Raw genomic sequence first — 27349 nt, 5'->3', positions numbered from 1 at the left:
CTTCCATTCTACTTTCTTTCTCCAGGCATAGTCATATTTTATGCTACACGTACACTGGCCATCCCTAAACGTAACTCTCCTGGCAGCAGAAAAATGCTAATTATGGCAAAGAAAGTGGTACCGTGTTTTTGCCACACGCCTTTTTTGCCAAAACGTTCCTCTCCTGAAGGGCCTTCTTCTGTGTTCAGGAGAGGGACGTTTAACTGCCCGTAAACTGTACATGGACACACAGGCTTTTATGGAGTTGGGTTCAGGAACTTTAGCCAAAAAGCGCCAAAAGCTCCTAAACTCATGTTTAGGAGCAGCAGTGTACATGAGGCCTAACTGTGACCTCCAGCTATGCTGTGCCTTAATCTGTCTATTCTCTCAAATGGCCTATGGTGAGATCACCCTTAGCCTCCTCTAAACCTTTGTCCACGATCAGTTCCTACTGCCTTTTGTCTCTTTCCTGGTCCATGATAATCTCCTCACTGCCTACACCCTTTCACATCCCCTGTCCTTGATCAGCTCACGGTCTTCCTCCTTTCTCAAACCCCATCCATTCATGATGATCTATTTTGTCTTCCTATGCTCCTTGGTACATGATCAGTTTATGCATTGTCCCTTCTCTTTCTCCTCTCTGGTCAGCTCTAACTCTGCTTTTTCTGCTTTTCCTAATATTTCATTGTTCGCAGTTGCAATCCTCCACTCTCAGCTTCCATACTGTTTCCTTAGGCCCTCTGCTCAACAACCAGTTGCCGTTCCGCCTCCTGTATATCCCCATGTTCAGTCGTAATTTGGACTTTTCTTTGTTCTGGCACAGTAATGGCTTCTGTGTTTTATGATTTGTTTTTTGGGGGGAGGGGAGAAATCATGATTTCTATATGTCATAGGCTGTAAATGACATGGATATAATATATAATAGCTGCCCTTAGAAGCAGGAAAATTGCTCATATCATAATCTAAGTAGTTGTCCCCTCTCTTAGTGAAGTGGGCAGGGAAGTGTTAAAGCGGAACTCCACCAAAAATTGGAACTTCCGCTTTAAGTATGCCTCGTCCCCTTACATGCCACATTTGGCATGTAATTATTTTTTTTGGGGGGGGGGAGCGGGTACCTAGTTTTGACAGGTACCCAGCTCCCACTTCTTGCTCTCGTCGCTTCTCCCCATAGGTGTCTTCTCCTCTCCCCCTCCCTCTGCAATCTTATGGTACACCTCACAGGTCCCAGAAGGATTGCTTGGCCACTAAGTGAGCGCAGCACAAATCGCGCAGTGCAGGCTGTCACAGCTGGGTGCCCACACTTGCAATGCCGACGCCGCAGAGAGGCGGGGAGAGGAGCGAGGCTTCGGGCAGCCGCATCGCTGGACCGTGGGACAGGTGAGTGTCTGTTTATTAAAAGTCAGCAGCTACACTTTTTGTAGATGCTGACTTTTAATAAACTTACAAACGAGTGGAACTCCACTTTTAGTGCCAATAATGGTGATGGTGGCATGTGCAACGCATCAGAGAATTCAGAAATGTTTTGATTTTTGTATATTTCTGGGCAATATTTGTTACTCTTTTTTTTTTTTCTGTTCTGTTTTTAGTTTCACTCCAAGACATCAACATGAGGAAAGCTTTCAAAAGTTCTACCACCCAGGACCAACAAGTGGTTTCTAAGGAGAGCATTCCTAACCCAGTGACAGAGATCTATAATACCAGTGATAAACCTCCTCCCCTTAACATACTCACTCCGTACAGGTTAGTGAATTACTGACAGTTATTTTTTTCTTTTCTTGTTTTTTTTTATAACGAATGTATATTTTTTTATATTTCCTTTATTATGTGTTGGACTAAATATGAATATATTTTTTTCTTGTTCATTGAGGGACACAGGAATTGAGAGACTGTCAGGTTAAATTTCTGCTTGCAGGAGGATTTGGACACTGTCAAACAAAAAGGGTGGCTCTGTGTTGTACACGTGTCTTCAGAGAGCATAGATACCTTTTCTCTGCAATGCTGAGAAGTCTTACTTTTTTTTCTAGCTACTTTTTCTTCAGTCAAGTTTCCTCTACAAGCTGCTGACCTGATCTCTATATGCAGTTACTTGGACCGGCTGCTCCTTAGCCAATATGCGGACCCCAATGGCCAGAATTATTGCAGGGTTAGCCTGGAATGTGACCTTCAGGCATTGGGCTCTGCATTGTGGTGCTAGCCATGGGGCACTTTCCAGATCCATGGCACAGTCCCAGGTGTGGTGTAACCCTTCTCTCTGGAGAATCACCTTTTGAGTAGGACATGTGGGTGTAGCTGAAGGAGCTACCTTGTTACTGCAGCCACTAGGGGGCATTTAAAATTCCCACTTTCCTCAGTTTACGGCAGGTGGAGTTAACGCTGAGGGACTGAACACAGGCATCATCCGCTGGGTGGAGTGTTGAGCATGTGCTGCACTCTTTCCCACCATTCAGTGAAGAGGAATCTCCTTCCGCCACCGCTCTGGACTCTAAATGACACATGGATTTTACCTTGATTTGTCTCTACTGCCCATGTACAATGACTTGGTCACCTTCATCTGCCTGGACCCTTCCATCTAGTAGCAGTCGATGAGTATTCAAGATGATCTTTCTTTCCCTTGCCTTCCCTTGGGTCTCCCAGCATGACAATGACCAAAAACATACCGCCAAGGCAACAAAGGAGTGGCTCAAGAAGAAGCACATTAAGGTCATGGAGTGGCCTACCCAGACCTTAATCCTATAGAAAATTTATGGAGGGAGCTGAAACTTCAAGTTGATAAGCGACAGCCAAGAAACCTTAAGGATTTGGAGAAGATCTGTAAAGAAGAGTGGACCAAAATCCCTCTTGATATGTGTGCAAACCCTGGTCACTAACTACATGAAACGTCTTACCTCTGTGCTTGCCAACAAGGGTTTCTCCACCGACTACTAAGTCATGTTTTGCTTGGGCATCAAATACTTATTTTACTCACTGAACTGCAACTCAATTTATAACATTCGTATCATGGTTTTTTTATTGGATTTTTGCTTGGTATTCTGTCTCTATCATTTAAAATACAACCATGATACCAATTATAGACCCTTCATCACCCTTATTTTCCCCACTGTATGGGGACTAGTCCTGCTGCCCAGGCTTATGATCCACTAATTGTTCCAGTGAACCTGAGAAAAAAAATCTGAGTTCCAGAGAAATTCTCTCCCCCTGTCCTTTTCTTTTCACACTCCTGACTGTCCCTGTATCCTCCTCCAGTCCCCCTCTGTGTGCCTCCGGTCACGCTCCGCTCCCCCTCCGTGCTCCGCTTCCCCCCTCCGTGCTCCGCTCCCTTCTCCGTGCGCCTGTCCCCCCCCCCCCCCTCATCTGCCCCCTTTGTCCTGGATCATTCAGGATGGAGAGCAGAGGAAGGAGGAGGTAAATCTGTCATTTTCCTGGCTCCTTCCTTTTCCGAATGCACAGAGTCAGTGATCACTGACATTCATAACTGTCACTAAGCATCGTAAACTGTTTATGATGCTTCAGTTTATGAATGGAGAGGGGCCTCTGTCTCCTCTCCATTCATCTCCAGTGCAGCCGAGGCAGAAGAGAAAGGGACTGGGGAATCTGTGTTCTCAGTCCCTTTCCCTGGCTCAAAGGGGAGATGTCAGCAGTCTGTTTAGACCCCTGATATCTCACCAAAGCCCCCAACAGGGCTGATAAAAAAAAAATTGTAATAACTATTTAACCACTTAAAGACCAGCCTCGTTTTGGATTTTAGGTGTTTACATGTTTAAAACAGGTTTTTTTGCTAGAAAATTACTTAGCACCGTATTGCACCGTATTTGCGCAGCGGTCTTATAAGCGCACTTTTTTTGGAAAAAAATCACTTTTTTGAATAAAAAAATAAGACAACAGTAAAGTTAGCCCAATTTTTTTTATATTGTGAAAGATAATGTTATGCCAAGTAAATTGATACCCAACATGTCACGCTTCAAAATTGCGCCCGCTCGTGGAATAGCGTCAAACTTTTACCCTTAAAAATCTCCATAGGCGACGTTTAAAAAAATTCTATAGGTTGCATGTTTGGAGTTACAGAGGAGGTCTAGGGCTAGAATTATTGCACTCGCAATACCGGTCGCGGCGATACCTCACATGTGTGGTTTGACCACCGTTTTCATATGCGGGCGCTACTCACGTATGCATTCGCTTCTGTGTACGAGCTCGTCGGGACAGGGCGCTTTAAATTTTTTTTTTTTTTTTTTATTATTTATTTTACTTTATTTTATTTATTTTTTCACTGTTTTAAAAAAAAAAAAATTTGGATCACTTTTATTCCTATTACAAGGAATGTAAACATCCCTTGTAATAGAAAAAAGCATGATAGGTCCTCTTAAATATGAGATCTGGGGTCAAAAAGTCCTTACATCTCATATTTAGACTAAAATGCAAAAAAAAAAAAAAAAAAAAGTCGTTTAAAAAAAATGACACAAAAAAAATTGTGCCTTTAAGAGAAGTGGGCGGAGCCGTTGTAATGACGTTGCTCCGGCCGTCACATGGTATAGAGACGGGTGGGGGCCATCTTGGCCTCACTCGTCTCAGTACCTCAGCGGTGACAGGTCCCGATCTCCTCCGCCGCTACCGACGGCTCCGGTAAGCGGCGGAGGGTGCGGGAGAGCGGCAGGAGGGGGGGTGGCACCTCTCCCGCCGCCGATAACGGGGATCTCGCGGCGAACCCGCCGCTGAGACCACCATTATCGTGTACAGAACCGCTCGCTGTAAAGATGGATATCTTGGTTGTGGCAGCAGCTGCTGCCGTTACCGAGATATCCATCTTTAAAAAAATGACGTATATATACAGTGAGCGGTCGTGAAGTGGTTAAAAGGTAAAATTGTATTGTAAAAATAATAAAAAATAAAATAAAAAACATACTGACACCGTCCACTACCCCCCACCCCCACCCTAAAAAAATAAAGCATTGTAAAAAAAAAAATAAAAAGAATCTAAAAAAAATAAATTGTAAAAAATAAATAAATAAAAAACTACTGACACAGTCCATGCATCATCAGTGCTGCATATTAGTGCCACTGTCACATGACATTAAAAAAAGTATCAGTATTGGCGAGTACTTTAAAAAAGTATCAGTACTTGTACTTGGTCTTAAAAAAGTGGTATCGGGACAACGCTACCCTGTATGGGACAGTGCAGGACCTGCTTCGGATTGCTCCGGTGGTTTTACTCCAACCTGTTCAGTCCCAAAGTAGGACAGAGTTCTCTCAATCCTGGACCTCAAGGCATTGAATTCTTTTGTGCAGGTACAAAGGTTCAAGATGGAATCCATTCCCTCAGTGGTGGCCTCCCTTTATCAGGGAATTCCCTGGCTTCTTTAGACATCCAGGACGCGTACCTGCACATTCCTAACTGCAAGGGACTTCCGCATTTCTTGAGCTTTATGGTTATCAGTTTGTGACGTTTCCTTTTGGTCTGGTCTCCGCTTCCCGGGTTTTGGCCCCAGTCCTTGCGTTACTGAGACAACAGGGGATTGCTGTCATCAGTTTCCTGGATGACTTTCTCCTTTGAGTGGAGACTGACTCGGCCTTGATGGATAGTGTCAGGATCAGGATATGCTCCTTGCAAGACTTTGGATAGATTTTGAATCTCATTAAATCTGCCCTGTCCCCGACCAGGAGGCTGGAGTATCTGGGACTGACACCCTTTTCCATGCAGGCCAAGGTGTTTCTTCCGGCAGGCATCCCATGCAAGCTTTAGACAGTGGTGTGACTTCTCCTTCTCCTATCCTGCAAGTGGTCCTTCTGCTGGCTTGCATGCTGACGCTGGGTCTCATGTGTCCATCTTTGAAGCGGTTCCGTATGCACAATTCCACACAGGGGTTCTGCAGAGGGAAATGCTGTCCAAATGGGAAAAGTTGTCCGCTTTCCTGGACAACCTGATTCGGAAAGGCCTCCTTCCCTACAGGCCGGGGAAGTCCTATCTCTCCCTGATGACAGGGATGCCAGACAGTCTGGCTGGGGAGGCGTCCTGGGCTCGAGATTGGCTCAAGGTCGCTGGAGGAAGCTTGACTGCCCATCAGTGTCTTAGAGTTGCGAGCAATCAAGTTGTCTCTGGAGCACTGGACAGATTTTCCCGATCAGCATCCAAACGGACAACGCCAGCACAGTGGCCTATGTCGAGCACCAAGGGGACACGAGAAGTGCGGCAGTGGCGCTGGAGGCATCCCGCATTTTGTTGTGGATGCAAAAGTTTATTCCACGGCTCTCCGCTATGCACATCTCCGGCATTGAGGATTGACAGGTGGATTATCTCAGCCATCAGACACTGGATCAGGGGGGAGTGGTCCCTGCACCCGAAGGAGTAATCATGTGATTGCTATGATTGGTCATAGCAATCACATGATGCCCCAGCTGCTCACAGTGGCCGGATACCAAGCACCATGATCTGCTATGTCCAGTACATTGCTTAGTCTGCAGCTGCCAGCAAGTGGTTAGGGTCCCTATTGGATTGTTATGGTTGGCGTGTTTTGCCTGGTTGCTCTGATTATTTTGGTTTGCCCACCCCTCGTTGAGGCACTGCTTTGGTACATCCCTAGTGGTCAAGAATCCGAAGAGCTGTGCCAGTCAATGGACATAAGAGAAAACAAGATTTTTGTTACTCACCGTGACAAACACAACACCCACCCCTCTGTTGGAGATTTTGCTTGAAACACTGCTTTGTGACTAAGCTTTTTGCCTTGTCCTACTTCTGTAGATGGTGGTATAAAACCCTAATGATCAAGAATCAAAGGAGCTGTGTCCACCAATAAACTCAGAGAAATAGATGATACGATAAGTAACAAAAATCCTGTGTTTTTTTTTTTTTTGCTTTATGCAAAATGGTTATGAACAATTAAATTTTTAAACAGCTGAAGCCTCCTGCCTGCCTGTGATAACTCTCAAAGCTGACATAGTGATTACATGATCGGAAAACTAGCTGGCTCTCAGACATTTTTAAAAGTGTCCCCAGCATTATGTCCTATTTGTATTTGCTTATATATAAATAATAAATAATATATATTGCAGACATAAAAGGGCTAATACCAATCATTAACATGCATTTTGCATACAGTTGGCTGTATTGTCTTGGCTCTAAATTTACATGTTCTCTCCAGTACAGTAGCACTGGTTATAGGCAAAGTGACAGCACTTTGAGCCAATAAGTCTCTGTAGCAGTGCACAGTGCTTTTCATCTAACATAGAGAACTTACTGATGTGAAAGAAAAAAAATGGCTTTCCAAACACAGGCGGGGGGAGTTCCTTGTTGGCAGGCGTTCTACTTTGTTTTCTGGGGGTAGTGGTATTTAACCAGCGTCAGATACCTGTAAAATACAAGTGTGCTTGAAAGACTGGTTCTTTCGGGTTGCATCCAGAACCAGTGCCCATTTGTTACAGCCAGGCTTCCTCTAGGATTCCGGTAACCATGTTAAAGATGTCTATTCAGATTTTCTTAGCTGTGTCATAGAAATCAGAATGCAGGTGACGCTAATACAGCTTTTTTGTGAGGATCTAAGATCTAACTAAAAGTTGTTTCCACTAACTTTCTTCATAGAGATGACAAGAAAGATGGCCTGAAATTTTACACTGATCCATCATATTTCTTTGACCTTTGGAAAGAAAAAATGCTGCAAGACACTGAAGATAAAAGAAAAGAGAAAAGAAGACAGAAGGTAATGGTTATATCTCATACTGGTTGCTGTAAAAGAATAGAAAATCCACTAGGACCCCTGATAACTTTTTCACTGTGGCTGACTTATCTTTTGGAGATTTCTCAACATTGTGTTTAGGAACAATCTTAGTATATCCTTATCTCCTATAGATTTATGTTTCGGTGTGACCCATTTAGCATGAGAACCTGCAGCTTCCCTTCTACTTTCTACTTTCAATTTCTAAGGACTACATATCCCAAGGTACCTTGCTGCCTGCAAGCAGTGACTCCTGAAACTTCTCCCAGCATCTCTGTAGTTCAGAAGGCAGGCTCTGTGAAATGTGTGACACAGCAGTGCCTACTCACAGGGCATAGTGAATATGTATCACACAATTCAAGGAAGTAAACATGTGGGGAACTTCACAAATTGAATTTACAAACTTCAAGATGGTTCAGATTAACAGAAGTAGGCTAGAAATAATTTAAATTCAATGGGGAAATGAATATATAAATTTACATTTTGACCATAGATAATCATTAACTCCCAATTGTGTTATTTTGAAAATCCATTGTAAAAGGAAAGTGGTGGTTGAAAAAAAGAACAAACTTATGGCACATAATCTCTGCGCACAGTAAGTGCTATAACAATGTCCTAATGTCTTTGTAGGCTTCCAAAATGCATTTTTTACTAGTAAAAGATTCTGAAAAAGACTAACCAACACTTCTGGGAATGTTGATCTCCTAGGTCAGGGGTCTCCAAAGTATGGCCCACAGGCCACATCCAGCCCACTGGGACATTTTTTCCGGCCCACAGCTTGAGTAGTCAGACTCACTGCAGGGTCAGTTTCTGCTCAAGCTATGTCGGGTAGCAGGAACTGCGCTGCATACTCACCCCTGACAGTATGCAATGCAGGTCCTGCAGCCGAACAATGGCTGCCCAACCCGGTGTCTCACTAAGTTGCTAGGACCGCCGCGCTAGGACCTGCTGAACCTCCTGGCTCCCACCCCGCTGTTTGCATCAGTGTCCTTTGATGCTGTAATTTTTGCCTACAGCATGCCTGTGTAACAGCCAGGCAGGTTCCGGGACGTGCAGCGAACAGCACTGAAGCTAGACACAAATGTAAGTGGGACACAAATGTGACTGCTTGTGCTGTTGGAGGGAGAGTTCTCTGATGAGGACACAAATGTGGAGAGATGATTCTAATGAGGGAAACAAATATGCAGGGGGGGCTCTGATGGGGACATAAATGTGCAGCAGGGGCTCTGTTGGGGACAAAAATGTGTGTGGGAGAGGGACTCTGATGGTGACACAAATATTCAGGGGGTCTTTGGAGACACAAATATGCAGGTCGGCTCTGATGGGGACACAAATATGTGAGGAGCCTCTGATGAGGACACAGTGAGTGGGAGGGCTCTGAGGGGGGGGCTCTAAAGGGGGCATAGATATGCAGGGGGCTCTGATGGGGACACAAATATGAAAGGGGGCTCTGATGAGGACATATATATGCATTGAGGAGGTCTGATGGGGACACAAATGTGCAACGGTGGGTCTGATGGGGGTACAGTTTGGGGGAGTTCTGATGGGGACACAAATGTGTCGGGGGGCTCTGATGGGGACACAATTGTGTCAGGGGACTTTGATGGTGACACAAATATGGAGGGGGGCTCTAAGGGGGACACAAATATGCAGGTGGCCTCTGATGAGGACCAAATGTATGGAGGTGTGTGTGTGACGGAAACACAGATGTAAAGCCCTGTGCACACTAGAAGTTTAGCTCCTGTGTATGAGGTTACGGCTTTTAGGCGCAGGTGGGGGATACAGGTGAGCCATCCAGCTCTACTGCATTTATATCTACATTTTTCGGTCCGTGAATATGTGAAAAATGCACAACGTGGCCCTCGAAGTGAAAAGTTTGGAGACCCCTGTCCTAGGTCCTCTGCAGCTCTCTGGTTCCTCTAGCTGACCTACACATCAACACTGTATCCTGTAATAAGTCCAGATGCAGATCTTGAACTCTACCCAAAATGTGTAGTCTTACTTGGCTGTTATATTAACCCAATGACTTCTTTATTTTCATGGTAACTGACCCAGAACAATTATGCATATCACACTTATTTTACTTCAGAAAAATACTACTAAAAGCTATAGAAAACAATGACAGGCTTTATTGCTACCCAATAAATATTCCTTTATTTACGGATATCTTTTTTTTTGTGTGTGTGTGTTTTAACATCACCTAAGGAGCAAAAACGTGTGGACGGCACTACCCGTGAGGTGAAGAAAGTCAGAAAAGCCAGGAATCGACGCCAAGAATGGAACATAATGGCCTACGACAAAGAACTAAGACCGGACAACAGACTGTCTCCTAATATTTACCAAGGAGCCTCTTCTGAGGGATCCATGTCACCCGATACTAGGTCTGTTTGTTCCTCTGTTAGGTCCTCCCAACAGAATCTTTGTATGAAGTTGTGCAGTTTCAAAGTGTTGGCTACAACAGAGACACATGACTGGTGACTTGTTATGCTAGCTGATTATAAGCTTTAAAATGTATTTGTTTTAGTGAGTGTATTCGTAAAATATGGAAAAGCTTGTATGCAAAGTCTCCAATCACATAAATTCTTTGTTGCTGTTTTAAATCACCCAGAAGCTTCATGTATCTTCTGGTGGTAAGATCTGGGTTATGTCCCCAGCTTCACCCACTTGCAACAGCTTCTACTCTCAGCCTGAGTTTTGTTTTATGGAGAATGAAGTAAGATGAGTGAGACCCCCTGAACCATAAACTAGGTGAGATGTCACTAATATTGATCCCTAATGATATAGGAAGCCAAAACCTATTCACCCTAACTTTAAATATCAGGCTCTGGTAAAGTGTGTTTTAAACATATATTATATATTATGTTCAGGAAATGTTTTGTTTTAGTTGGGTAAATCTGACACAACATGTGAATATTTCCAATTTACCATGATCATTCAGGAGCTAGAGCTTCTGACAAACACCCTTCTTATTTTATTCAGCTTTTTACCGAGCGCCAATTAAGCAAACAGTCCAAATGCAAGCAGCTGTTCCTGGACTGTTCATATTTAAAATTCCAGAATTCTCTGCTGGCACTTTGTCAGGGAAAGCATTCTGTATTTGAAGGTTTATTTCCTAAATTAAGGTTTTATGAAGGTAATGAAATGCTAAATAAAAGATCAGTTTAAGAAACTGGAAACACACAAGAGTAAACAACATTGACCAGTAGCCATCATTGCCCTTTAGATATCTATACGTACTAAAAAGAGCCTGTATACAGGGCTGTCTTAATGCATGGGCACCCCTGGGCAGTGCCCAGGGGCCCCAAGTGCACTGAGGCCCCATGATAATCCTGCATTACATCATACTTGTCAGCTGTCCCAGATTTGCCTGGATAGTCATGCTTTTTTCTAAATGGTCCCGGGATGGCTGTGTCCTGGGAAGCATCCCAGAACCTGTACTGTGCCCTCCTGATCCCAGTATTGTGCCCTCCTGACCCCCCCTGTACTGTGCCCTCCTGATCCCCCTGTAGTGTGCCCACCTGCCCCCCCCCCTGTACTGTGCCCTCCTGATCCCCCCTGTACTGTGCCCTCCTGATCCCAGTATTGTGCCCTCCTGACCCCCCCCCTGTATTGTGCTCTCCTGAGCCTAGTATTGTGCCCTCCTTCCGCCCCCCCCCCCCTGTACTGTGCCCTCCTGATCCCAGTATTGTGCCCTCCTGACCCCCCCCCTGTATTGTGCTCTCCTGAGCCTAGTATTGTGCCCTCCTGCCCCCCCCCCCCCCCCACCGTACTGTGCCGTCCTGATCCCAGTATTGTGCCCTCCTGACCCCCCCCTGTAGTGTGCCCTCCTGATCACAGTATTGTGCCCTCCTGACCCCCTCCTGATCCCAGTATTGTGCCCTCCTGACCCCCCCACTACTGTGCCTTACTGATCCCAGTATTGTGCTCTCCTGACCCCCCCTGTACTGTGCCCTCCTGATCCCAACCCCCCCGTACTGTGCCCTCCCGAACCCCCCTGTACTCTGCCCTCCTGACCCCCCCTGTACTGTGCCCTCCTGGTCCCCCCTGTACTGTGCCCTGCTGGCCCCCCTGTACTGTGCCCTCCTGACCCTCCTGTACTGTGCCCTCCTGACCCCCTGTACTGTACCCTCCTGACCCCCTTGTACTGTGCCCTCTTGATCCCCCCTGTACTATGCCCTCCTGATCCCAGTATCGTGCCCTTCTGACCCCCCTGTACTGTGCTCTTCGTGTTGATTAGTCTTTGATTTATGACATGTTTTCTTATTGTTTAAAATCAATTTAATTGACAGCAACAATCAATATGTTTAATTCTATCAACTATTTATACTTTAATTTTTTGAGAGTAGGAGCGTAAGTTTGGGCAGGCTAGTAGGGGTCCCAGTGCATTACTTTGCCCAGGGGCCCATGATGCTATTAAGAGGGCACTGCCTGTATATATATTTTTTCTTGTGAACCTAAGGCTGTGATACCTTTTTTAGAAGCAAAAATCATCATATACAGTACATCTTAACCTCCTATTGAAGTTGAGTTTCGACTTTCAGCAAAATTTGCCTCCAACCAAGAGGTGGCAATTTGCAGTAGTAAAAGTCCTTCCTGGCTCTAGTCCTCCAGCTACATGTTCTATACTACTGTGCCCTTTGAGGACTACCCATTCTAATCTGTAACGCATTTTAGATAAATCATGTGACCTGTCTGGTTGAAAGTGAGTGACTATTAAGTTTAAATAGAGATTTAATCAAGTGAAATTTTTTTTCTACTTTTACTAAACTTTAAATCAGAATTTTTAAGATTGTTGCAAATAATGTATGAAGTTATTACAGATATACAAGATGTGACCACATTGCAGAAGATAAAAAATTATAGAAGGGTTAGTTACATTTTATTTAGAAATGCTGTGCCATGTCTATCATTTCTGAAGTGTCACAGCATGGGATAATTGCATGTTGTTTTTTTTTTATGAAATGCAGAAACACAATTTAAATGTAACTAATGCATTTTCTTGCTAATACAAATACAGCAATCTGTTTTATACCACTGATTCTGTATTGGCTTTAATTAGCATTTCAAAGGAGATAATCCAGAACTGAACTCATTCCTTGGCACAATCCTATGCAAATTTGCTCTTTCATTGTGTGTGGTATAAAAAGAAACTGCTTATTTTTACAGCTTTCCCTTTTAACCTTAACACAATAATATCTGCATAATAGTTATCAAAGTGTATCTAAAGCCCAAAACCTGACAGGGGTTTTATTCACTCTCTTTTATGTTCAAGAACTAATTAAAATTTTTTGGCTCTAAAATACTTTAAGTGATATTTTCATGGAAATGCATGTGTTGACATTTTCACTAAAAGGTTGCAGACTTGGAAAAAAGTAGGCAGTGTTGGTATTTTTTTTTTTTTTTACTTTTTATTTTTATTTCTTTGTCACAGGTCACATGTATCAGATCTTACAGAATATTCCTATCCTGCAACACCAAACCACTCCATGCACCAGCATCCCATGACCCCAACATATGTTGGGTCAGGAGAGTCACTGCATCATGTAGGTGCTAATCAGGTTCATGAACACGACTTCCGCTCCTCAACTGGAACACTAAGACATGGCACTTTAAACAGACCGCAGCAACCGCCACCACCACCCCCACCAACCATGGATGGACTGCACCCACCTCCACTTGTGTCCTCAGAGTGCAGGTAACCTAAATATCAGCTATTTAAGAAGTAGGACTGAATGACAAAACTGGAGTGGTTGCCCAGAGCAATCAGTCCCACCATTACTACATTTTAAAGTATTCATCTTTGTTTTTAGCCTCTGTAAATTACCCCATACTCTCATTTTTAAAGTGACCATTGTTTAAAGAAAGCCCCTCACTTAACAAGTGGGAAGCATAGCAGAATCGTCTTAGAATAGCAGCATGTCTCACTTCCATCACATTTTGTTCCAGAAAAGTGGGCATAGAAATGAAAATCATTCCTTATTTGCCTCTGGGGCCAAATGCATACAGCCGCTTAAGGCTCATTGACCCTAATCAATGTAGTTTGAAGAAATTATACCTTCTGTGGAGTAGAGTTTCTGAACAAGACTGTACAAAGAAACAGGTGAAGTAGGCTAAGGCTCTGTTCACACTAGTGCGACTTTGGAGTGCGACTTTACACCCTCTGGCACTAAAGTCACATCAATGTAGTGCAGAAACCTTTTCAACTTTTAAGTCGCATAGACTGGAATGGGTGCCATTGAAATCAATGGGATGCAACTTTGTGTCCAAAGTCACATGGGAAGTTGACCTGGTGTGAACGGAGCCTTAAAGTGTTACTAAACCCCAGTGGCGGCTGGTGCTGGAGGATTTTGGGGGGGCATGGGCTGGCCCCTCCAGGTCCGCACTCACGCTACGGCAGAGCCCTCCAGCTGTCATGAATCCCCTGGTGCCCAGCGCCACAGCTTCTGTCTTGACCTGGTTTTCTTTCCGGGTTCTGGGTCTTCCTGTCCTGATTGGCCAGGAAGCCACTGGTATTGCAGGGTGGGTGGGCTCGGGGCACAGTGCTCTGCACCCCAAGGACAATATGAAACTGGCCAATTGGGGCCTCGGGATGTGGTCATGTGCCTGTGAGAGGGTGACGGACCTGGTACAGACCTGTTGGTCTGGCACCCTGCACAGTGCACAGACACACAGATGGTGTGGGTTGGGGGGGCGCTGCCCCTTGTGGGTGGGCCGGCCGCCACTGCTAAACCCACAATGGTAAAATCTGTATATGCAGTAAAGCATTCTTGTTATATCCACTGTGGAACCTAAGGGGTAATCATGTGTAAAAAGGCTGTTTGATCCTGTCCCCAATCTATCTGCTCATAGAACAGAGCCCTAATAGGCACTCTGCACATGCTCAGTTTGGTGTGTAATGCTAGAGAGTTTCTTTTTGGGGGGGGGGGGGGGTGCATGTGATCAGCACACGGGCTATCAGCACTGTCCAGACAGAGGGTCAGGGATCATAAAGCCTCATAGCATAAAGCCTCATATAATAGTCAAAGGAGAATGAAAACTCCTTCTACAAGCTTTAACCAAACACTGATAGAAGTCACAAGACTGCTACATACTGCTGATGAGAAAAGGTAATTAGCAGTTTAAATTTACTAAAATAATCGCATTTCCATGTTCTGTGTACTGTGGGAGACCAGATATAGTGAATGCAGGGTCCTGGGTTTAGTAACACTTTAAAAAAAAAAAAAAAGTTTTTTCCCCTTAAAGTACAGTTGGCACTAGGGTCACAAAAGGAATTAATTGAGATGTGTATCTGTTTTAAGAAGGTGTACATATATAAAGGCACCCTTTCAGATTTTATAGTAGCAAAGCCTCGCAGGTACTGAAAAGCAATTTCCGCAGCTACAGGTCCAACTTGTATTGTATTTGGTTAGTGTTCTCTGCTACAGCTTGTCCCTGACATGAAACTCTGCTCAAACCTAATCTCTGATCAACTAAGCTACAAATCGCTGTAAGATTACCAAATTATCAATTCTATAGAACATAACCTTCCATTCCTTGGAAAGAAATGGATTGTTGCATCATCTGTTATAATTATGATAAATATTTTTTGGTTGTAGCAATGCTGATGGCAGTATGTGTATGTGTACATATTTTCTTTTAGTCAGAAATGAAAATAAAATAATTTTTTTAAAAATATTTTCTTTATTGGATAAATATGATTTCTAACATATTTAATACCGTGCACTCTTCTACCCTTCTACTTCTACAAATAGGCTGTTCTCTTTACAGGGGAAGTTGCAGTTTGCAAGGACATTTTCCCCAGAGCTTAGTGAAATTTCACTTTGTAAAGAATACCCAATGTCATGCAAGGGTTTTTTTTTTCTTGCACCTGATTGGATGTGCTTCACCTCATTCATTAGTCTCTGGGGGAAATGTCTTTGCAAAGTCAAGAGTATATGTGCCTTTAGTAAATCAAGCCTATTGAGTGACCAGGGCAGTGACTTATCCTTGATTAGACGGCTCAGTATTGGGTGTAATTGAACAAAGAGGGTCTCAAAGATGACCACTGTGCTGTGGGGTCTCTGAAGCTAATGGACCTTTAAAAACAAGTCAGCAAGGGCAGCTCCCACATTTCTATCCAAACAGATTTTGATGAAAATATTGGACATCTATTACTTTTTAACCAAATTGAGCAGGATTTCAAGGTTATAGTGGCTGTGCAGCATTGTGAGCTCACCTTCTAAAACACTGTGGGGTTGATTTACCAAAACCGGATAGTGCAAAATCTGGTGCAGCTCTGCATAGAAACCAATCAGATTCCAGTTTTTTTTTGTCAAAGCACTCTCCTGTTTTAGTAAATCAACCCCTATTTTCTGTCCATGTATCCCATTTATCTAGTGACTTTCCCACATCGCCACTTTCTTCAGGACTGTGGGAAGTAATAACACTGATGCCTATATGAACTGCGCCATAGTGAGATGCATGATCACAGCATTTGAAAGCTTATCGGAACCTTGGGGTAACTTTATTGTTTTCTAGCTATTGGTAAAGTACTGTAATAACTTTAATTGTTTTTTATATCTTAAAGGAGAGTGCTGCCTCCTCAGATGATGGAGTATTACCCCACGGGATCCCCACCCCCACCTCCCCCCGTTATTCCTTCAGCTCAGACTGCTTTTGTTAGTCCCCTTCAGCACCCGGTTCCAGGATCACCAGGGGGACAGTTATCTGGGTCTCCATACGCAGCATCTCCTCCTCCTCCTGTAAACAGTGCTTCGGCCTCACCTGGACCTCCCCCTCCACCACCAGGACCTCCTGCACCTGTCCTATGTCACTCTTCATCTCCGATGCACTTTGTCAAAGTACTAGAAGCAAAGCGGCATGATGGTGCTCATATGCTTGGCCTGACCAGCGATGCTCGAAGCGACTTGTTGTCTGCTATACGTATGGGTGAGTAAAATGTACTGGGTAGCTTCAGAACTGAGGAATGTACTTAGATGAGTAACTTATTCTCACCATTATAGAACAAGTCTAGCTGAATGTAATTGATTACTAGTAGCCATACCATGGCATGGATAAATAAGAACTTTCACTGATTTACTACTCTTTTGAACTTGCTGCATTGTTTTAGCATGAAACTGTATCAAATGAGTAAAATGCATAAACCTACAGCAAGCAATCATAAAGCATTGCTGTGACAAAGCTGAAATAATACTGGCACTAATGAGATATAGCCGCATATAGCAAATATGCGGCTATATCTCATTAGTGCCAGTATTATTTTAAATGTTTTATATAAATAAGCCACATTTATTAATAAAAGATACTGTATTATGCTTTTGCCAGTAAGAAGTAAAAAGAAAATGCCTGGTAAGCTCATCTTCTCATGAAGCCCCAAACCCTTGCCCACTCTCATGAAGGTTATTTACGACAGAATCTCAATAGTTATAAGTGCAGAAGTTAATTTCCTAATCACTCATCACAGGACACGGAGCAGTCCTATTCGTGACTACTTGAGTTATGCTGCTGCTTTCAGATGAATGGACACTGGCCAAAAAAAGACCAGAATCCCTGTCCAGACATAACCCCTTCAAGCTTAGCTAAGCCTTTAGCTAATATTCTTAGGTGATGGATGTACCTACAGATGTCTCTCTAAAGATTTTCCTTGTAAGGGCTTAGTCCCGATTCCCTGGCCTGTACCCAGCATCCTTGATCCTTTGATGGAATAGAGCAAGGCTTAATTTGGATCGGTCACTACAGCCTAATGGACAGGAGGGATTGTACTCTGACCCTGAATGCAAGAGCGGCAGGGTTGCCAACCGCCAGTAAATTTACTGACAATTTGGAAAAATCTGTGATTTTTTTTTACAACTGCCAGTAAATATCAGGGGCTGATAATTTCATGCTTTGTTGACTTTTTAAGTGTAAATCAAGCAAATTACTTACTTAATTACTTAATTATAGGTATTGTCAGTGTTTCTATATCATGTTCATAGTATTTAAATATTCACTGTGTTAGTTTTCAATAGGAGTTTTGTAATTTCTCAGGTTGCCAGTAAAAAAATGTGTTCTACCAGTAAATTTTCCATGTTTTGTCAGTAAAAAACGGGAAGTTGGCAACTCTGTAGAGCGGGGATGGTCTGTAATGCCTGCAGGTTAGTGCTGAATCCTGCAGGGCATCAATCATCCAGGATACAGTGAATCCAAAGTGCTATACAGGTTAAGAACAGTGTTCCTCAATTAGTGCATGCGTAGTGGTGGGTGAAGATTGGGCCTACTGGCCCTGCAGCAAACCTATGGACTGATGAGTCTATCTGATTTTAGTTGAGAAGATGGCAGACTCCCCTCCCCAGCAATGTTCTCTGTAATGGGGAGATTTGGTCCATTTTTTTGTTATGTGGAGCGACATATGGTAGTGGAGGAGCACAAAAGGGGCAATCTGTCATGCTGATGGTATCACACGTCTGCACATGCACAGATGCCATTTTTACTTTCTCCCAATAATATACATGCATTTTGAGCTCCTGGACTGGTTGCACCACACTGGAAATGGGTTTCTCAACATCTTGGAGCACAGAGCAATAAGGATGTCTTTGTAACACTGGACCCCTCTTCTGCAAGGACACCCAGTCAAGGTGCAATCAGACAATGCATCGTCTGTGACCTACAGCAACCACCAAGGGAGAACCTTGAGTTATGCAGGTTTAAAAGAAGTAAGCTAGATCATTTTTGAACATAGACTCACTTTCTCATGATCTTTGAAATTTGGTATTTCTCATCACTTTCGGTCTCTGAAACAATCGACAGACAATAAACAATCTACACAGTGACAACAAAAAAGACTTGATAAAGTTTTAAAAGTTTGTATACACATAGGGTGTTTTAAAGTTCACCTTTGGAATCCATATTTAGAGTGGAACATGTAACATGTTCCATTTCTTAAACCCAACTAGTGACAGCAGGCAGGGGTTCTTCTCCCTGCACCCACTGTCACTTTATAAAAACAGCTGGCTGTGCAGGGCTCCGCCTACAAAGCCACATTATTCATTCACAGAATGAACTATGATTATCATCTGCCACTGCAGCAGATGGAATTGTAGTTTCAGTGGACTGTGGGGGCGCTAATGAGCTCTCTTGTAGTCCACTGACATGTCCAACTTTCAAACAGAAACAGATGTGTGCTGAAATGAACATATAATCCCAGGAAAAAATAATAAATGCATATTTATTTTCTGCAAAAATATGTGCATTGTGTTTTTTTTCTGTAAGCCTGCTTTCACACTGAGGCGCTTTACAGGCGCTATAGCACCTGCATAGCGCCTGTAAAGAGCCTCTCCTCTCACTCGGGCTTTCACACTGGAGCGGTGCGCTGGCAGGACGCTAAAAAAAGTCCTGCAAGCCGCATCTTTGAGGCGCTGTAGGAGTGGTGTATACACCGCTCCTAAAGTGCCCTTGCCCATTGAAATCAATGGGCAGTGCCAAAGCGCCGGCAAAGCGGTGCTGCAGTGGCGCTTTGTGGGCACAATTTAACCCTTTTTTCGGCTGTTAGCGGGGGTTAAAAGTACCCCGCTAGTGGCCGGAAAGGGCCACAAAAACGATGCTAAAGCGCCGCTAAAAATAGCAGTGCTTTACAGCCGACGCCCCCAACACCCCAATGGGAAAGTAGCCTAAAGGTGAACTTAGCTTTTCATGTTCTAAAAAGTGAGGCTTATATAGGCACACTCCAAATTTATGTATCAAACCACAACATATAATGCCATACAATTTACTGTATAAGGGAATAAAAACTTCATAACATGTGTGGGTCTTAGTCCCTGAAAAACTGCATAATGTTCCTGGTAGCTGAAATGTACTTGATTTACTCCAGAAATATGTTGTCGGGGATGACTGAATACACGTGTAGTAATCATACAGTTTACCTGCTGCTTTGCATAAAGTGTATCTGTACAGCCACAATCCAGTGATCCATACATACAATGATACACCTATAAACACTGAGACAAACTAGCTTTTCAGTTATGACCGGATCATTCAAATTTTTATTACACTCTGGGATTATTTTTTAGTGGTTAGGTACAGTCGGTTTTACTGTTGTTGTGTGAATAAAATATTTCTTATTGTTTAGCAGAAACTATATTATTCCATTTCTTTATTCTATATTGGTGAGACAATAAAAACTTCAGTGGTTTTAACCCTTGTACACTCTATACCAGGGCTCTCCAAACTGTCCAAGCAACTGTCTTCAGACTATAGGAGGGCCTGATTGTGGCCAGTAGGAGTAGAAAATGGTTAAGGCTTGGTTGTTAGCGGGGTTAAAAAATATTAAATAATGCCTGTGGACGGTAGGAAGAGGAAGAGTCCCCCATCAATGTTATCAATGGGAAGAATAATGCCCCATCATTTGGTTTCAGTGGGAGGATTAGTGCCCCATCATTGGTGTCAGTGGGAGGATTAGTGCCCCATCATTGATGTCTAGTGGGAGGATTAGTGCTCCATCCTTGGTGTCAGTGGGAGGATTAGTGCCCCATCATTGGTGTCAGTGGGAGGATTAGTGCCCCATCCTTGGTGTCAGTGGGAGAATTAGTGCCCCATCATTGGTAAGTGGGAGGATTAGTGCCCCATCATTGATGTCAATGGGAGTATTAGTGCCCCATCATTGATGTCACTGGGAGGATTAGTGCTCCATCATTGGTATTAGCGGAAAGAATAATCCCCATCATTGGTGTCAGTGGGAAGAATAGTGCCCCATTTATGTTGCAGGTGGAAGGAACGGTGCCCTATCGTTGGTGTCAGTGAACAAAATAGTGCCATGTACCAGTGGGAGGTTTAGTGCCCTAGGTGACACATAAAAGCAAACAAAGGGCCACATCTGGCCCACGGGCCACAGTTTGGAGACTACTGCTCTATACAAAGCTAAAAGTTTTCGCTATACATACACACAAAACCTGGCTATGCATGTATGGTCATGCAGTGACACACTGGGAAATGCACAAAAAAAAATATGCTTGACATGAATAAATATAATATTACAAGGTAATCTCTTTTATTTAACTATAACACCTTTTACTTACATTTTTACAGGAATTCAGCTGAAAAAAGTACAAGAACAGCGTGAACAGGAAGCCAAGCGGGAGCCAGTTGGAAATGATGTAGCCACCATCCTTTCCAGGCGGATTGCTGTTGAATACAGCGATTCAGAAGATGATTCAGAATTCGATGAGAATGACTGGTCTGACTGAAAACGGATTATGAAAAAGTTATCATCTGGAAGAAACTTTAGGAGTACCTGTCAGGATCTGCCAGTAGTAGCACAGCAGCCAAGTTATTAGGTCTTCTGTAATGATAGGAACTTGCTCAGCCCCTTCTGTGTCTCCCTAGACAGGGTCGCAGTTATGCAGGGGGGAAATTCCATGATAAAAGGTTCCAGGATGGCCTGTGCTGACAAGCATGTCATTTGCATGCTTCAGCCATAGGTTAAGTAAAATGCATGACAGGTATAATTTAGCTAATATAGAACATGAACACTGAAGTCTAAGTTGTAATTCTAATGGGCATTACAACATTTTGTAGCCACAAGTTTATAAGACTAACACTCCCACAGTATAGAATTTATTGGAAGCTCAGGGAAATGAAGGTGACAGTACTTGGAATAGTTAATAGCGTACAATATTAATGATAGTTCTTAAACATGTGTAAGCAATGTTCCATAAATGTATTCTAATGAATATGCATATGAAGATATACAACAGTTTACGCATTGTGACAGAAGCCATTTGGTGGAATGATCATGTATTCATACACTGACAATGGAACGGAAATGTTTCAAGGTCAAGCTTGGGTGGTCACCTGCTGATATCATTGAAGATGAACAGCACACACCAGGATATGTAGTTCAGTATATGCCTTTATCTAATAAGAGGTGGTGGCATATCATGCATGGGTTACAGAGGCTTGCATGGGTCACAGTGAGGTCATGTAGCATCTGATTTGTGAGCCTACATTAATTCTGTATATGGCCTTTTCTTTTAATCATAGCATGGGTCTCAAGAAAACAGTGAGACAGCAACATAGGGCAAATGTCCTCCTATTTCCCAGAACAGACACCTACGTGGATATCATTACCCCAACCACACAAGAATCCTGCATATTTGCACTGCAGTCCATGTTCCCCTAAGCTTCACTTACTTTTTGGAGTTTTGTGGCTTCTGTCCCATTTGGACCCTTGACTCGAGTTGGATGCAGACTTGTCAAAGATGTATTATGCATGACACTTCCTAGTGTAAAGCAGTGGAGCCACATACCCTAGGGCCTAGGTGTAGCCATATTTATTATGGTATTGCAGCAGGTTTCTGACCATTGGTGGACTTGGAAATTTAGGTTGTAATTAGTTAGAAATGTTGGTAAATTGTATACTGCTGACCAGCCATTGAACACAGGGGTCAGAGATGCACACAGCCTGAAAAAGAAGTATGGTCATATAGTTGCTGTAACAGTTGTTCTGGATAGTCTATTGTGTTGTTCCGTGTTGACTGTAGCAACCAGCCAGATTCTTCCTTTCTACCTTTCCTGCTGTGCACTGTGGGAGTGTAAAAGGAATAAACTGTGTGCTGTGGGCACTGCATATTCTTCTATGACCCTACGTCTGTGAAGGTTTTAATTTTATCCAGACTCTCTTGGTATATACTGTAGCTAGCAGTCCCGTTCAGCTGGACCTGTTTAGTGTTGAAGACATCTCCCCACTCATATAAATGGCTTCGCCAGCTTGTTTTCTGATGCTCTTATACTCAAGGCATGATTTGACCCCCTAGGTACCGGTCAAAAACATTGCAAGTGACATTTTGAACTTGTTTTTGAAGATGCATAATCCTTGTACATCTTTCACTACTTAAGGTGGGTACACACTGTCCTAAAATTGGGCAGTTCAGAGGGAACTGGTTGACTTTTTCAGCCAGTGTGTACAGCAGTCTGTCTGACAAAAGCCGGTCATTAGAAGGGACATGCTGGAAACCCAGCATCTGATCAGCACTTGCTGCCAATGGCTGCAAGTACTGATCAGTGTATTCTGGCAGGAATACAATAGAACAGCGGGGGACATCCCATGACTAAGCTCTGGGGGTGGGGCGGAGCAAAACATTTTGGGAACGTGGCCTGGCTGAGCCCAGGCTGAGACTACCGCATAGTCTTTCATAGCGGATTTGCAGCAATGGGGATATTTTCTACTACGGTGATCTGCCAGTTGCTGTTTTGTTCAACCCGCTGGGTTGAATTAAAAGAAACTTAGTGTGTACCTGGCTTAAATGATTAGTTGACCCAGAAAACAAGCATGTCTGACCACAAATAAGCACATACTTTGCCCTAGAGCATAGACCTTCCAAACAAGGTGGCAATGACAGCGCCTGCATTTCTATCCTGAAACCCTCCTTTTAAAGTGTTGGTAATCTATTATTTTTTAGTAACCAACACTTTTAAAGAAGTGCACCTTTTTATCTTCATCCAGATTTCCTTACCATGTGCAGCAATTTTGAAAATGTATCCATTTACCACCATTGTGGTCATAATAAATCTTACATTGCCAATGCAGTGCTTTCCTCCCCTGGTGCTCCCAGAAGCCTCTGAAATTCTGTGTATTCACTGGCTAAGGCTCCATTCACACTTGTGCAACTTGTCATGAGACTTTGGACGCAAAATTGCTTGACAAGTCACAGCCCATATATTTCAATGGAAGCCGTTCAAATCTATGCGACTTAAAGTCACAACAACTTTAAAAAGGTTCCTCCACTACTTTGATGAGACTTTCATGCAACTTGAGTGCCATAGACTGCAATGTAAACATGAAAGTGGCATCTTAATCTTATCAATGTGACAGTTGTGCAACAGTCAAAGCCAAAGTCGCATCCAAGTCACACCCATTCAAAGTTGCAATGTAAATTTACAATGTAAATCACACGACTTTGGAGTTGCACAAGTGTGAATGGAGCCTAAGGCTATAGGGAATGATGGGCAAACCTGTCTGTAGCTCAGAGCACATGCTAGGCACTGCAAATTCTCTGCAAACAGGCTCGGCACTGTGCTTAGATGCTCAGTCAGCTGGAGGAACCAGGGGCAGGAACACTGTGTTGGTCCTGGGAAGTGTTAACCTTAATATAATCCACATCTGAGTTGTGTGCACATTTGCTGTTGGAGGGGATGAGGGTTTTATTTTAAAGGTGCACTTGCCGATTAAAACCTAAACCAATATTATTGTTGGCAGCCATTGATTTATTTTAAGCACAAGTAAAGTTCCTGGAATACTTGACAATTTTCTAGCCATTTGTCTTAATCTAGGCAGTGGCCGCGATCACAGTGTGTAGACGAAACAAAACCGAATCAGTCATTAGCAAAGAAATATATTCATTTTATACACCTATTGTGTTGTACATAAGTGCCACAAAACAAAAGCTTAAGATTCCACCTAAAGAATTCTTTCTTCCTTTTTTTTTTTTTTTTTTTTTGCGGGGTTGTTTTATAACATGTTTTTTTAGATGAATAGCGTTCTAATATTGCCTTTTTTATTGTCCAGCTGGGTTTTGTACTGCCGTGGGATCTAAAATCAGGGTAACAACCTGAAAGTGATGTATGTTCTGTTTTTTGACCTTTTGAAATACTGTGAATACTGTAAGACACTGTGTTAGATTTTTGAATATTAACAGCTGTTATATCCTGTGAAGTGTCTGAATACGAGAGTATAGCTGTTTTCAGCTAAAAGTATAGTTTTTGTAATTTTTTTTTTTTTTTTATAGCCCAACTGATTTTAAAGCATATTTGCCATCTGTTTAAGGGGGGCTTTTGGGAAAAATGAATTCCCTGCTTGCCTGGGCCCCACAATGATGTCCTGATCTTAACCTCCCTTTGTAAACAGCAGGACCCCCCCATCTCACTGTTTACAGATGCTCACTGCCCACAATCTACCCATCTCTGTGGTTTCAGGTGCTGGCTGATGGGGCTTGGCAATGCACCACACATAGAATGTACACTGCAATGACATCAGCCTTCACAAAGCTTTATCATACCAGGACTAGATCACAGAAGAGTTCACCCAGACCAAGCCTTGCTCTTGACTTGTTTCAACCAAAAGATCTCTGATTAAGCCCTTTTTTGGGTGAAACATGCTAGAGTGAGATTTGGTCTGGACAGATCTAGTCCTGGAATAATAAAGCTTTGTGAAGACCAGCGTCACTGGAGCATATTGTTTCCCCACAGTGCCAGCTTTTATCAGCAGGTGACACTGCAGGTAAAATACAGCAGTGAGAGCTCCTTGGTTAGGATAGGACCTTTGCAATTATGGAATTTCCATGTTTTTATTAGTTGTGTGTTCTTTTTTTTTTTTTTTTAATCAGTTTACATTTATGTTAGTAGCCCAGCCACAATTTATTTATATAGAGTAACTTAGACATAACTCACTTTAATGGTCACAAATTCCCATTCAAATCTGACCTGCAGCTTTCACGTGGTCTTGTATGCACAAATTGTCCCAATGAACTCACTGGTCTTATGGAAATAAGACAAATTAAGGGAAGGGAAAGCTTTTAGAAGTATACATTGATTTAATTTAAAAACTGCATCATAAAAATTCCACACTCAGCCGTTGATTGTAGACGTCGGTGGGGAAATACACCGATCGGTCAGCATTTTTTTTTTTATTTGTTGAAAAGATCTTGAGCCACCAAGGCTAGTAATAGCTATTGTGTGATTTTACTCCTGAGGTAAGTGAAAAGGTTACTGCATAAAAACTTACTTGGACTTCTTACAGTGGCAGAGTAAAACATATACGCTTTGAGAAGGGAAGGGTAGTGGCGGTAACCAATATGAATTTTTAAGAGAACTTCACTGAAAACTGAAAACTCTGTTTTGAATGAAACCACATGAAATATCAAGCTACTTGTTTTTAATTTTTTAAAGATGGTTTTTATTGTAGTTTTATGATTAAAATGACGATGTACCTAAACTTAAGGTATCTGGGGAGTTTTCTGATACAAAATCTGCTGGGCTCTACAGAGTTGGCAGTGGTGCCAGCAAATGGCCATATCTGCTTTACCAGGTCTGGCAGGATTTTGTAAAATATCAAAATGTGTCTGGTGTGCTTTTCCCTTCAAGCCATCTTATGAGTGTGTCTATTGTATGAGTAGAAGCAGCAGGAGTTGTAACTACATTAATCTTGACTTCTAGTGTTCTTGCACTATGCTGGCTTATCCTACAGCAACCATGGGAGAGCAAGAAACTTCAGTGTGCACATTAACAGGGCACCTCCAGGGGTTTTATAGATGCCAAACATAAACGGGCTATAAACCTAAATCTGGCTTTAAATGTGTTAGCCCCTAACTTATCTCTGGTGATGTTTTTGAAGAAGATCTAGGTCAGCGATGGCAAACCTTGGTACCCCAGATGTTTTGGAACTACATTTCCCATGATGCTCATGCACGCTGCAGTGTAGTGTCAAGTGCCAAGGTTCGCCATCACTGATCCAGGTAAAAATATTTTTTTGATGGTATTTTATTTTTATTTACAACAATCAACACCACTGCTCCTTCTCGTTCCTTTAATTTAAACATGTTCTGTTTGGTGTGCCAATTGTACATGTTTGGGGAACTGCTGATGCCTTCAGGTAGTTAGATTGGATCTCCTCAATCAACCACTCTCTGTGGCCACCTTTCAATGTATGTCTTTCTTGGCTTAAAGCGGACCTTCAGTTATTTTTTTCAATTTTCCGTCTATTAAATCTTCTTCCCTTGTTGTTTTACCTTTGGATAGTAAAACATTTTTTTTATGCCAGGAAATACCTTATACAGCCCACTTCCTGTTTTTTGTCTGGTCTTTACCCTAGGCTTATGACATCATGCACAGCTCTCTCTCTCTCGCTCTGGTGAGAGTTTGCCAGAAAGGGAGGTGGGCCTCTGTGTGTCTGTGTAAATCCAGGAAGTGAACAGGCAGCAGCTTCAGCTGCCCACAGTTAAAATGGATGCAGCCAGACTTAGTGGAGCAGACTGCAGTTCCTCTTTAGGTTTTTTGTTTGTTTTTTTGAGTGGCATCCAAAATAGAGTTTTTGGTTTTTAATGGAGCATGTCCTAATGTCTCAATTGGAATACAGTTTTACTGCAAAAGTCAGAGAAAATTCACCCCAATTCCTGCTCTTGGTTTTACTAGATTGTGCAAGAAGGGCTAATTTTTACTGCCACTAGTATTGTACTAATTTAATTTGTTGTATTGCTAGTCTATTCCTTTTAAATAAAAAAAAAATAAAATTGAGTAAAATGGTTGTTTTGTCTTTTGTTCCCTTCTTTTAAGTTTTACTGTTGTCTCAAACCTTTTATAAATATTACATGTCTGTATGTAAAACGAAGATTGCATTTCTATTTGGGATGGCTGTATATCATTTAGACATTGAATGCACTTCAATGGAAAGGCGGAATACATTTTTTTTTCTTTTTCAATTTAAAGTGATTATAAAGGCTTGTTAAAAAAAAAAAAAAATAACAAACATTGTATACTTACCTCCTCGGTGCAGTTGGTTTTGCATAGAGCAGCCCGGATCCTCCTCTTCTTGGGTACTTCTTTGTTGCTCCTGGCCCCTCCCTCCTATCAAGTGCCCTCACAGTCAGCAGCTTCCTATGGGGGCACTGGAGCCGAGTCACAGCTCTGTGTGTCCATTCAGACAC

At 42.8% G+C, this 27349-nt stretch overlaps 1 protein-coding gene across 1 annotated transcript in view; it reads left to right on the top strand.

Moving 5' to 3' along the window:
* The window catches only part of WASF3 (WASP family member 3), a 130622-nt gene extending 103703 nt beyond the window's left edge, over positions 1–26919 (top strand). The window contains exons 5-10 of the mRNA XM_073613402.1: positions 1566–1719; positions 7547–7664; positions 9885–10060; positions 13111–13374; positions 16246–16607; positions 20739–26919. Coding sequence (XP_073469503.1) covers positions 1566–1719; positions 7547–7664; positions 9885–10060; positions 13111–13374; positions 16246–16607; positions 20739–20896 — 1232 coding nt within the window. The 3' untranslated portion in view covers positions 20897–26919. The remainder of the gene's footprint in view (positions 1–1565; positions 1720–7546; positions 7665–9884; positions 10061–13110; positions 13375–16245; positions 16608–20738) is intronic.
* Positions 26920–27349: the final 430 nt, after the last annotated feature.

Source organism: Aquarana catesbeiana, linkage group LG02, assembly GCF_042186555.1.
Source record: "Aquarana catesbeiana isolate 2022-GZ linkage group LG02, ASM4218655v1, whole genome shotgun sequence".
Taxonomy (NCBI): domain Eukaryota; kingdom Metazoa; phylum Chordata; class Amphibia; order Anura; family Ranidae; genus Aquarana; species Aquarana catesbeiana.
The sequence above is the reverse complement of the archived record's forward strand: the minus strand, read 5'-3'. Positions and strand labels throughout refer to the sequence as shown.